Here is a 13,109-nt window from a genome sequence, read left to right as displayed (position 1 = left end):
ACAATTTTTTCTGTTGTTATTTATATTCTATTTATATCATTTATTTTGATCAGTATTCATTCTGTTCCAGCTTTCACAACATTTGCATACTGCCTTAAGTGTTTGTAAGGATAACAGACAAGACATCACGTTTTTTAAAAACGAGAAAGGTCTAAATGGGAGGTGTATCTCTGAGTTATAATTTAGATTGTAATTAAGTTGTATTATTTTATGATGTTGTGATTTTAACTAAGACCACGGATAAGAGGGTCCATGCTCAATGAGCTTCCACTAAATCATATCATCCAGGACAAAGAACTGGGTTTGAAGGAAAACTACAGAGCTAAAAGGGATGCAAGTACTGAATCATTGCTCAAAAACGTACAAACATGCTTTCACAAATACATAACATTTTATACATTTTGACAGCTATTCCCATGCCTCCCCTGATTGGCTGAGAAAATGGGCCAGCCAGGATCCACGCTGTGATTGGTCCATAGTTCTCTCTGTGTCATAGACGGGAGGAGGGGTTCCCCGTGGCAGGAAGAGGAACCGCTGATATATAATTGAAAGGTTTAAAGATCCAGTTGATGACAGACACACCTCCATGAGGGACATGACGAAAATGATGACATGGATATGCAGACGATCTCTTGATTGATACAATGTCCAGTCCGGGAGAAGACAATACTGAGGAGCACGGAGGACAAAAGGTGATAATGCCAGATATCCAGAGGCTCAGCTAAGCTATTGTCACGACCCCGGCTACAGAGCACCAATAACCATACGCAGAGGCCAGATTCTAACTAATATCTTTATTAAGGAAATATATAAGGTTAATAAAAACAAATGTAAAAGTTAGTTCAGAAGCGGACCTTTCAGGAAAGGTCAAAATTAGTCCAAAAAAGCAATGTCCAATAAGAAATATTATGGTCCAAAGTTGTAATCCAATAACCGAAACACTCACTTTGCCAGGCAAAGTGAGGGGAGATGACAAGGTCCTTTAGTCCATAAACTTGAGCAAGGCTAGGAAATAACTTGATACTTGAAACAAGGCTTAAAACGTGGAACAAGGTAACTAGGAACAAGAACAAGGTCCGTGGAATAACTTGGTAAAATCCGTGGAACAAGGCAAGGATTGGTCCTGGGAAACAAGGCAAAGTCCGTAGATAAACAAAGGCTGGGAAGCAAGGCGAAGGCTGGATAGCAAGGCAAGGCTTGAGCAGGAGCGAGGCTTGAATCGGAGCGCGCTGTCCAGACACAACTCGCTCCGTAGGCTGACGAATTGACTCCGCGAAGTTACTACGCGGGTAAAACACCTATATAGAGTCTAACTTTCCCACCGAAGCAGTTCTCTGGGAATCAGAAACGAAAGCTAAACTCTGAGACCAGATGTTAAACTCCTTAAAGATTCTCACGAGAAGCAGTCTTAATTGGCTACATTCTTAGCTGCAATTCTCGCACTCCTGCGCGAAGCTGATTCCAAACTTCTCTGTTGTTTACAAAACTCCCGGCGCAAGAACACGGGAGAAGTAGGCTCTGGGCTTGTTTGACATACTTCTGGGAGACAACTTTCTTGCAGGTGCAAGGTTCCCAGATCTGCCTGGGAAAGATCTGGCTGAGAGGAATCCAGTTCAGACTGGGAAGGTAAAAAACCCAAGTTTTCATCTTCATCAGGAATTACAATGTCCTGAGCAGGACTACAAGGCCCATGGGTCATCACACTATCCCCCTCCTCAAGGCCCCTCCCAAACTGGGGCCCTCTCCCCGAGGCGCGAGGTCGCGGCTTGGCGGGATAGGTCTGATGAAAGCGACGGGTTAGCTCAGGAGCATGGACTGTGGAGGCGTCTTCCCAAGAGCGTTCCTCAGGGCCAAAACCCACCCAGTCAATGAGATATTGTAGGCGGCGGCGGTGAAAGCGAGAATCCAAAATGTCCTCAACCTCGAACTCCTCCTCCCCATTCATCAAAACAGGAGGGGGGGCCGGTTGGTCTGTATCAGGACGCACACCATCCGCCGGAAGGAGCAGGGAACGGTGAAACACTGGGTGAATGCGCATTGAACGCGGAAGTTGGAGTTTGAAAGTCACGGGGTTTAATTGCGCCACCACTGGATAGGGGCCAATGAAACGGGCATCTAACTTCCGGCAAGGGCGGTGGGAGGGCAGAAAGCGAGTGGACAGAAAAACCCGATCTCCTACCTTGATTTCGGGGCCCGGCTGGCGGTGTTTGTCAGCGTGGTGTTTATAGTCCTCCTTAGCTTGGTCCAGTTGCTGGAGCAAAAGTTGTTGCACCGCTGTGAGTTCCTGCAGCCAATCCTCTGCTGCGGGAACTTCTGAAGTTTCAATGACAGGGGGAAAGAAACGTGGATGGAAGCCGTAGTTTGCAAAGAACGGCGTTTCTTTTGTAGAAGCTTGAACTCCATTGTTGTAGGCAAACTCAGACAGTGGTAACAGAGAAGCCCAATTGTCCTGTTGGTAGTTTACATAACAGCGAAGATACTGCTCCAAAGTGGCATTGGTGCGCTCCGTTTGCCCATCTGTTTGAGGATGATGAGCTGAAGATAAGCGAGAGTCTATGCCCAATAGTTTTTGTAGCGCCTTCCAAAAACGAGAGGTGAATTGAGATCCACGGTCTGTGACTAAACTCTTGGGCAATCCATGTAGTCTGAAAACATGTTGAAGGAATAGATCCGCAGTCTCTTTGGCCGTGGGGAGGCCTTCGCAGGGAATGAAATGGGCTAACTTGGTGAAAAGGTCCACCACCACTAAGATCGTGGTGAATCCACAGGAAGGTGGTAGGTCAGTGATGAAATCCGCAGAAATTATTTCCCATGGGCGAGATGGGGTAGGAAGGGGGTGTAAAAGCCCTGAGGGCTTCTCCCTTCTTATCTTGGAGCGCTGGCATACTGGGCAGGTGTTGACATATTTTTCCACATCCTTGCGGATCTTGGGCCACCAAAAATCCCTTAGGATCAGATGCATGGTTTTAAATAGTCCGAAGTGTCCTGCTGGTTTGCAATCATGACACAGACGAAGCGCTTTTTCCCTGCCCGGTCCGGGTGGGATATAAACATGATTTCTATAGCAAAGCAGCCCATCCTTAAGCGAAAAGGGAAAATGCAGACCTTGGCGAAGTTGGTCCTGCGCCCAGGCATCTGCTTGCTGACTAGCCCTGATTTCTTGAGCACAGAGGGGTCCTGGAGTAGAGGAAGTTGAACCAATGGGAATGGATTTGGTGTTCCCCACTGTGAGCGTGGCAAAGTTCCCGGGTTGTAATAGTTGGGATTCAAAGGTCTCCTTGCGTCCTGCAGCGTATTCCGGTTTACGTGACAGGGCGTCTGCTTGCTTGGTCTGGGCTGGGGTCACATAATGAATCTGGAAGTCGAAACGTTCGAAGAATAAAGCCCAACGTTGCTGCCTCTGATTTAGTTTGCGGGCAGTTCTTAGATGTTCTAGATTACGATGATCAGTGTGGACTTCAATGGGAAATTTGGCCCCTTCTAGCCAATGTCTCCAAGTTTCAAAGGCTGCCTTTATGGCCAGTAGTTCTTTTTCCCAAATGGTGTAATTCCTCTCTGGTGTGGTTAGTTGACGAGAGTAAAAGGCACAGGGATGGAGGTGATCTCCCACCGGTTGTAAGAGTACAGCCCCAATTGCCACATCAGAGGCGTCCGCTTGCACAACAAAAGGGGTTCCAGGATTTGGGTGCTGTAGAATTGGCTGGGAGGTGAATAGTTTCTTTAGTTGCTGGAACCCTTTCTCTGCTTGATCAGTCCAGCGGAAAGGCTGCTTTCCACGGATGCAGCTAGTGATGGGGTCGGACCAGCGGGCAAAATCTGGAATGAACTTGCGGTAATAGTTCGCGAACCCCAAGAAACGCTGCACCTCTTTCTTGTTAGTTGGCGCCCGCCATTCCAATACTGCTGAAACCTTGGCTGGATCCATGGAAAGCCCTAGAGGCGAGATGCGGTAACCAAGGAAATCTACCTCTTGTAGATCAAAGGCGCATTTTTCCAGCTTGGCATAAAGTCCATGATCCCGCAGTCGTTGTAACACCATTTTGACGTGGTTCTCATGTTCTGATTGTGATCTAGAAAACACCAAAAAATCGTCCAGGTAGATTATCAAGAACCTGTCTAGATAGTCCTGAAAAATGTCATTGACAAAATGCTGGAACGTTGCGGGAGCTCCGCATAAACCGAAATTCATAACTCGGGACTCGAATAATCCGAATTTGGTCTGGAAGGCGGTCTTCCACTCGTCCCCTTCCCTGATGCGAACTAAGTTGTAAGCCCCCCGAAGATCCAGCTTGGTGTAAACCTTGGCTCCTCGAAGCCGATCCAGTAGATCCGAGATTAAGGGCAGGGGATAGCTGTTCCGCTTGGTGATATTGTTCAATGCTCTGTAGTCCACCACCAAGCGTAGTTCCCCTGACTTCTTCTTCACAAACATCACTGGGGAGGCGGCTGGGGATTGAGAGGGTCTGATGAATCCCTTGCGAAGGTTTGTCTCTATGAATTCCCTGAGAGCTTCTTGCTCTGGTTCAGTCAGGGAGTAGAGATGCCCTCGCGGGATCGGGGCCCCCTCCACCAAGTCAATGGCACAGTCATAAGGTCTATGTGGGGGTAATTTTTCGGCTTCTTTCTCATTGAATACATCCCAATACTCGGAGTACTTCTTTGGCAAAGTGATGATGGGCTCGGTGTCTGTGGCATGGCAGACCTTGGCTACGAGGCAATGGTTTTGGCAGTACGGTGAAGCAAACTGCAGTTCTCTGTTGGACCAGGAGATGTTAGGGTCGTGGAGAGTCAGCCATGGAATTCCCAAAATCACAGGGAAATGGGGAACCTCGGTAACAAAGAAGGAAATCTCTTCCATATGTTCCCTTATCCACATCCTGGTGGGTTCCGACCACTGACTTACGGGGCCCGTCTTGAGGGGGCGGCCGTCTATGGCTTGCACCACACGGGCATTCTTGAAATCATGATATTGTAATCCCAGAGAGTCGGCATACTCTCTATCAATGAAATTGTTGGTAGCTCCAGAGTCTATCATGGCGTGGATCATGACGGGTCCCCTTTTTGCTGACCATAATGTGACCACGAGAAGGAACAGGACCCCGGTTGGCGGCTCTTGAATGGATTTTTTGACCGGGTTGGCGAGCCTCTCTACACCCGGTCGTTGGCTTCCCCCGCCGGCTGTGTGCCAGTCGGCTCAGACGCCTTCGTCTCCGTGGAGGACGCCGCCGCAAGACGGGCGGCAGGCTTCCCTTTGGCTGGGCACTCTCTGGCGAAGTGGCCCCCGTTCCCGCAGTACCAACAGAGGTTTAAGCGTTGACGACGGGCCTTCTCGGCGGCATCTAGTCTGGGACGCACATTGCCCAACTGCATCGGCACCTCCTCGCCTCCTCTGGGGTATGGGGTTGGCGGTGGGGGTCTCCACACTGGACGTGGCTGAATGCTGGCGGGAGCGGGGGGTTTCGCCCCGGCTCTACTGCCCTGGCCTCGAACCCACTGTTTCCTGTTGGCAATCATGACTTCAGCCCGTAAACATTGATCAATGAGTGCCTCGAGGGTCTGGGGAGGATCCACCTTGGAGATTTCTTCCAGCATTTCAATGTTGAGACCCTCCCGGAATTGTCCTCTGAGGGCTACATCGTTCCAGCCGGTGTTGTGGGCCAGCACTCGGAACTCGGCTATATACTGAGACATAGGTCTGTCTCCTTGGAAAAGGCGACGGAGTTTGTGACCGGCTGCCTCCAAATTGTCCTCGATTCCCCAAGTCTCCTTGAGGTGGTCCAAGAAGTGTTGCGCTGATCTTAGGTGTGGAGAGGCTTGGTCGAACAGTGCCGTCGCCCAATTGGCCGCTGGCCCGTCTAGAAGACTGTAAACCCACGCCACTTTGATGTCTTCTTGGGGAAACTCGGCATCACGGGCCTCTAGATAAGCTTGACATTGGCGACGGAAAACATGAACCTTAGAAGCTTCTCCAGTAAACTTGGTAGGCAACGCCATGGCCGGGAGGCGGATTCCGCGCTCCCGCAAGCCCTTTATTTCTCCATCCTGGGCGTTGAGTCTGTCGCGGATGCGATCCACTTCGTCCTTGCTGATGGTGTAGCTCAGTGGCTGCCCACCGGGCACGGTTCCGGTAGACATTCTGGCCGAGGTTAATTGGTGCTTAGGGTGCGGAGTCAAACTGTCACGACCCCGGCTACAGAGCACCAATAACCATACGCAGAGGCCAGATTCTAACTAATATCTTTATTAAGGAAATATATAAGGTTAATAAAAACAAATGTAAAAGTTAGTTCAGAAGCGGACCTTTCAGGAAAGGTCAAAATTAGTCCAAAAAAGCAATGTCCAATAAGAAATATTATGGTCCAAAGTTGTAATCCAATAACCGAAACACTCACTTTGCCAGGCAAAGTGAGGGGAGATGACAAGGTCCTTTAGTCCATAAACTTGAGCAAGGCTAGGAAATAACTTGATACTTGAAACAAGGCTTAAAACGTGGAACAAGGTAACTAGGAACAAGAACAAGGTCCGTGGAATAACTTGGTAAAATCCGTGGAACAAGGCAAGGATTGGTCCTGGGAAACAAGGCAAAGTCCGTAGATAAACAAAGGCTGGGAAGCAAGGCGAAGGCTGGATAGCAAGGCAAGGCTTGAGCAGGAGCGAGGCTTGAATCGGAGCGCGCTGTCCAGACACAACTCGCTCCGTAGGCTGACGAATTGACTCCGCGAAGTTACTACGCGGGTAAAACACCTATATAGAGTCTAACTTTCCCACCGAAGCAGTTCTCTGGGAATCAGAAACGAAAGCTAAACTCTGAGACCAGATGTTAAACTCCTTAAAGATTCTCACGAGAAGCAGTCTTAATTGGCTACATTCTTAGCTGCAATTCTCGCACTCCTGCGCGAAGCTGATTCCAAACTTCTCTGTTGTTTACAAAACTCCCGGCGCAAGAACACGGGAGAAGTAGGCTCTGGGCTTGTTTGACATACTTCTGGGAGACAACTTTCTTGCAGGTGCAAGGTTCCCAGATCTGCCTGGGAAAGATCTGGCTGAGAGGAATCCAGTTCAGACTGGGAAGGTAAAAAACCCAAGTTTTCATCTTCATCAGGAATTACAATGTCCTGAGCAGGACTACAAGGCCCATGGGTCATCACAGCTATTCATTTCTGTTCAGCCTTGTCTTCTGGGTGATTCATAAGCCTCTGGACACCACTGGCCAGGTAAACAGTGCAAAACACAGCCCTAAGCATAAAGGGATTTTCTGTCTTTTACAAACACACACAAAAGGGATTACATTTCTAGGCTTGGGAGGTCGCCAGAGAGGTATTTCCTGATGACTCAGCAATCTCTGTTCCCAGGAGTTTATGTGATTTAGTTTCCTACAATATTAATTAATACAGCGTACACAAAAATACAATTACTATATTTATTAAAGGGTTTGATTTGTTAGGGTTTGGGGTACAGTTGCTGCTAGTTCAGTCTGAAGCTTTCAGCTGTTCCAGAATAGTGAAACTTTTATAGAGTGGAAAAGGGTTAAGAAATAATAATAATAATAATAATAATAATAATAATAATAATAATAATAATGCAATAATAATGCAAGGAAACCGACGAAACCATTGATCATATCCTCAGCTGCTGTAAGAAAATTGCACAGACAGACTACAAACAGAGGCATAACTATGTGGCCCAAATGATTCATTGGAACTTATGCCTCAAGTACCACCTCCCAGCAGCAAAGAATTGGTGGGATCACAAACCTGCAAAAGTATTGGAAAATGAGCACACAAAGATACTGTGGGACTTCCAAATCCAGACTGACAAAGTTCTGGAACACAACACACCAGACATCACAGTTGTGAAAAAGAAAAAGGTTTGGATCATTGATGTTGCCATCCCAGGTGACAGTCGCATTGATGAAAAACAACAGGAAAAACTCAGCCGCTATCAGGACCTCAAGATTGAACTTCAAAGACTCTGGCAAAAACCAGTGCAGGTTTTCCTGGTGGTGATCGGCACATTGGGTGTCGTGCCAAAAGATCTCAGCCGGCATTTGGAAACAGTAGACATTGACAAAATTACGATCTGCCAACTGCAAAAGGCCACCCTACTGGGATCTGTGCGCATCATCTGAAAATACATCACACAGTCCTAGACACTTGGGAAGTGTTCGACTTGTGATTTTGTGATACAAAATCCAGCATTTCTATCTTGTTTGCTGTGTCATAATAAAATAATAATAATAACAATATTTATAGACTGCCTTATCTCCCTAGAGGGACTCAGGGCGGTTTCCAGCATGTATGGCAAACATCCAATGCCAACAAATAGACTAATGACAAATTACATCAAAGCATGACACATCACACAAAATGGAACAGCCATTACTATAAACTTAATATCAAATTGAAATTAACAAAAAGAAAACCAATCCTAACAGACATAATCACGTAATATGAATTTAAACAGAATAAGAGTTTAATACAACTAAAACCTTATCGAGGAATAAAATATAAAGAACTATAAAGAAAATCAAATAACTTCATGTGAAGTCTTCCAAAAGTCCAAATTAATTTGGGAGGGGAATGTGGTGGCTCAATAACAATGTTATGCTATTATTCTTGTTCAGTTTGACTCATTTCCTGTTTGGTAAGATTCATCATATGCCACCGTTGTGACTTGTATGTGGAAAATGTATGTTAAAATATTAATACTAATAACATGTACATACATTAAATAAGGGGACTAAAATAACATGAAGTGGCAACGTTGCATTTAAAAACTTAATATCTGAAATGCTTAGCTTCAGGAGGACCTAGCAGCAACTGTACTCCAAACTCTAAGTGTTTTGGGTTTCAGATTATTCCAAATTTTTGAATACCTCTATCTCCATATATGTACATGATAAGGTACGTTGGAGTTAGAAGACAAGTCTAAACACAAAATTCATTTGTATTTTGTGTACACCTTATACACATAGCCTCTAAGTAATTTTATATAATACTTCAAAATAATTTTGTGCATTAAACAAACTTTGTGTACATTGAATCAACAAAAAACAAAGGTGTGGCTATCTCAGGTAGTCATGTGGACAGTTTTGGATTTTGGAACATTTAAGATTTTAGAATTCCAGATAAAGGATGCTCAGCCTGTAATAATACAATCTGCAGTCATTTGATAGATTCCATCGTGTATACAATATATTAACTGCATCAAATGACTGTGTTTATCTTGAAATTAGTGCCCTATGAACAATATACAATAATAGACTCTCGGTGAACTGAAACGCAGGCAGCCAGACCTCTCAAGCAACTGTCAAAAAAAAAATCAAGGACATAATACTTTAAATTTTAAAAAGCCAATTTATAACACAATAAAACTGTGTTACATTGAGTTTGTCTTTATTTACTTTTAATTACTATATTTAAATATCAATATCAAGTCAATGTAAAGTTTATAGTATGGTCTAGTCTGTTAAGACTATTTTAATAGTAACTCTTAAGCAACCGGAAATTTATCCAGTATCTACCAATCCTTATGGGTGCTGGTTAACTGAGGCCTCTTCTACACTGCCATATAAAATTCAGATTATCTGCTTTGAACTGGATTATATGGCAGTGTAGACTCATATAATCCAGTTCAAAGTAGATAATATGGATTATCAGTTTTGATAATCTGGATGATATGGCTGTGTAGAAAGGGCCTGAGAATCCACTGTATTTTGCAATACGTCTAGTGTATCACAGTACATCTAGTTAGCATACATTTTTCTTGTACCTTTTTTCCATATGATACATAAATTACTATATGCATGAAATATATACATCAAGAGGAAAAGTTACTCTTATTTTATCACCTTAGCACTGAATGTACTTTTAAATTTAAAAGCCATCTCAAGATAAGTTCCCTGTCTGATGACATCATTAGTGATGTAATAATTTGGCTGATGTGAGCTCCTATGAGCTTCATCACTCACATAAGTGACAACAGCCTGATTAGTTCAACTTCTTATTTGTTTCATCGTCTAAAGTTAACAATCAGGATGGCTGATAGAGAAAGCAGACTTCAGACAATAACCGTTTTAGGGACAAGGTACTGTGACCTGTTTTGATTGGCTACATTCTACATCTGGCATGGAGTTAGGGGAGACATTGGCAGAGATAGTAATATTAGGAAACATAATATCTGCTGTAAAGTTCATATTAACATCAGAACAGCAGACCTTACAAACATTAGATGCCCCTTCACACTGCACAATAATAGCACCGTGATTCTACTTTAACTGCTTGCTATAGTATTCTGGGTTTCATCTGGATCTCCACAGCCATATACAGGCATTCCCCAAGTTATGGACAAAATAGGTTCTGTAAGTTTGTTCTTAAGTTGAATATTTATATGTATGTAAGTTGTAACAGGTACATTTTTAAGTGTAACACCAGCACGCGCGCGCACACACACACACACACATCCTTGGATAGCATAGGGAAGGGTTAACACCCCAGAGGGTGGTTGTATTGCTTTTTGTGCCCCTGTTCAGAAGATTTAGGAAAAAATGGCTTGTTGTGGAAATAAGGATGGGTGATAAAGCTTCAGTTGAGACACCTTTCCCCCAATGATAACTCTTCCAAGAGTGAATTTATTTTCCTAGTGGTAGATTTCTCTCTTCCTGTTGTCTCACCTCAATTCTTAACCATGAATCATTTGTAAATTGGATATTTGTAACTTGCCTGTAATCCAGTTTCTGAATCCAGATTATCTACTTTGAATTTGTATTCTATGAGTCTACACTCCCATATAATTCAGTTCAAAGCAGATAATCTTGATTCAGAAACTGGATTATATGGCAGTATAAATGGGGCCATAGTTTGAGAAAGCATTAGAGCTCTTGGACTGAGAGATCTCAATACCCTTTCCCTAAATTGAAAATCACAGGATTCCAAAAGATGCTGTCATGACAGTCGAAGTGGAATCATACCTCAATAATTCAGTGTGAAAGGGTCCTAGACCCTATCACATGAGGCACGTACATTTTGTAGACTTAGTTTCATTCTAAAACAATATTTTAGTGACTGCACTTGCTTATTATGATATATTCAGGAGTGAGTCATCTTCTAAGTAAGCATGTTTTACTTTTCTGTTTTTATTAAACTATTACACTGTTTGTTCCTAGCCCATAAGAGGAAGGCCACCATGAACAATAAGCACAGGGTGATAAAGATTTTCAGCGAATGGTGGTGGACCGAAATCTAAATTTTTCCTACATCTGTAGTACTACGAACACAAAGCACCAAAGTACTCCTTTCCTATAAATAATGGATAGATCTACTAAGCAGCACGTATTCAGGCTCGAGCCCCAGGTAAGTAATAAAAATATATCTTTTAAAGAAGGGATTACCTTATGAAACAAATTGTTGCTGGAGATAGACTGACAGTACCTTTAAAATACAATATTGTTCTTTCATGATCTCCATCTAGAAATAGTGTCTGCTTGAGAAGACGTGACCAAATAGATTAGCATTTCATCTTTCCACAAATGATTTCTTTCTTATCCTGTCCATTTACTCCTGAAGAGCACAAGAACTCTAATGTGAGTACAGAGATCCTCTTACAAGGTCTTGGAAAAGTTTACTTTTCAGTTACATTTCCTAGATATCTGGACTTGACAAAACCATGTTGGCTGAAAGTTTTGTGAACTGCAAAGAAAATAATTGTCTCAAGCTGTGCAAGGGCTTCCCTATTTATTTAAAAACATAGGCAGGATCAATCCCCTTATGAAACAGAGGCCCCATCTATATTGCCATATAATGCAAACTGAACTGCATTGAACTGGATTATATGAGTCTACATTGTCATATAATACAGTTCAATGCAGTTAATCCACATTCTGGGACTGCATTATATGGTAGCGTAGATGGAGTCAATGAGACTCTTTGACAGCTTGTGAACACCTCATTGACAGTTCCTTGGCCGACCAAAACAGAATCTTGGTGAGGTTTGGAGAGCCATACCAGCTTCTTTCTCACTGCCAAATTCTGCAAGACTGAAGCAATAAGGGCATGGCTCTCCAGCACTATCTATACCCAAATGGCTTTGCTTTGCAGAGGCTGTGCTTGGGGCCGGAGTGCCATGGCTCCTTGCTGCCATAGTAGCGGCTTCTGCTTCGTGTACCCTTCACTGGGCTCTGGGTAAGCAAAGGAGGCAAGGCGGGAAGAACTGAAGGAGAAGGTGGCTACAGCCAGGGCCGTAGCCAGAAAAAAAAATTGAGGAGCAGTTTGAATTTTTTTAAGCGAATAAATAAATAAATATGTGTAAGCCGCCTTGAATCCCCTTTGGAGTGAGAAAAGTGGGGTATAAATGAGGCAAATAAATAAATCATGAAGGGTAGTTCCATAACGCAAAATAATTTAGAAACCAGGCTCCATCGATAAACTTCAGTAGATACTCAAGACAGATAAACTTCAGTGGACATTCATGGAGATTTGCTTAACCGGTTAAAATTCATAAGTAAACCAGGGTTTTTTTAAACCTGAAATTTGGGGGGGGGGGGGGTTGAACCCTTAACACCCCCCCCCCCCCCTCGGCTACAGCCCCGCTACAGCAGCTACTGTTGGGGTTGCAAGGAATTCCACAGAAGGGCAGCATGCTGGTTCTACCCACCTGCTGCCCAGCATTGAGGAAGAGCCAGCCCAGCCCATGCTTCTCATGTCAACCCATCCTCCACTGGAGGAGCCTAGCATTGAAGCCTTACATTGATGGCCTTGCACCCGGTGTTGCCCGCCTGTCTCCGAGGATGGGGAAGATTGCAGGCAAAATCAGCTTTGTGGGTCACCCAAAATCCTTTGTGGGGCCACATGCGGCCCACGGGCTGTAAGCTGTGCACCCGCTGCATTAAACTTTTGATCTCAACCAGACTTTTAAGTTCCCTGTTGACTTACTCACATACTTGCACTTCAGCCAGAGTCAAACTTAAATTAGATTAAATATGCAGTATATGGCTCCATATGTTTCCCCCTTTTAACCATATGTATGTACAAGGTTCACTCTATAGTACACAAGAAGAGCAAATATAATTATTCTTTTCCTAGCTGTAACTCCTCCAAATCAGCCTATTTGTG

The 13,109-nt window shown here is 44.1% G+C and overlaps 1 protein-coding gene across 3 annotated transcripts in view; it reads left to right on the top strand.

Annotated features, from left to right (window-relative positions):
* Positions 1-9,942: 9,942 nt before the first annotated feature.
* The window catches only part of tomm70 (translocase of outer mitochondrial membrane 70), a 54,929-nt gene continuing 51,762 nt past the window's right edge, over positions 9,943-13,109 (top strand). The window contains exons 1-3 of one of the 3 annotated variants that reach the window (XM_062974801.1): positions 9,943-10,086; positions 11,165-11,351; positions 11,470-11,581. In XM_062974801.1, coding sequence (XP_062830871.1) covers positions 11,528-11,581 — 54 coding nt within the window. In that variant the 5' untranslated portion in view covers positions 9,943-10,086; positions 11,165-11,351; positions 11,470-11,527. The remainder of the gene's footprint in view (positions 10,087-11,164; positions 11,352-11,469; positions 11,582-13,109) is intronic. The other 2 variants (XM_062974802.1, XM_062974804.1) reach the window with 2 other exon arrangements.

The sequence above is a fragment of the Anolis carolinensis genome, chromosome 3 (assembly GCF_035594765.1).
Source record: "Anolis carolinensis isolate JA03-04 chromosome 3, rAnoCar3.1.pri, whole genome shotgun sequence".
Lineage (NCBI taxonomy): Eukaryota > Metazoa > Chordata > Lepidosauria > Squamata > Dactyloidae > Anolis > Anolis carolinensis.
The sequence above is the reverse complement of the archived record's forward strand: the minus strand, read 5'-3'. Positions and strand labels throughout refer to the sequence as shown.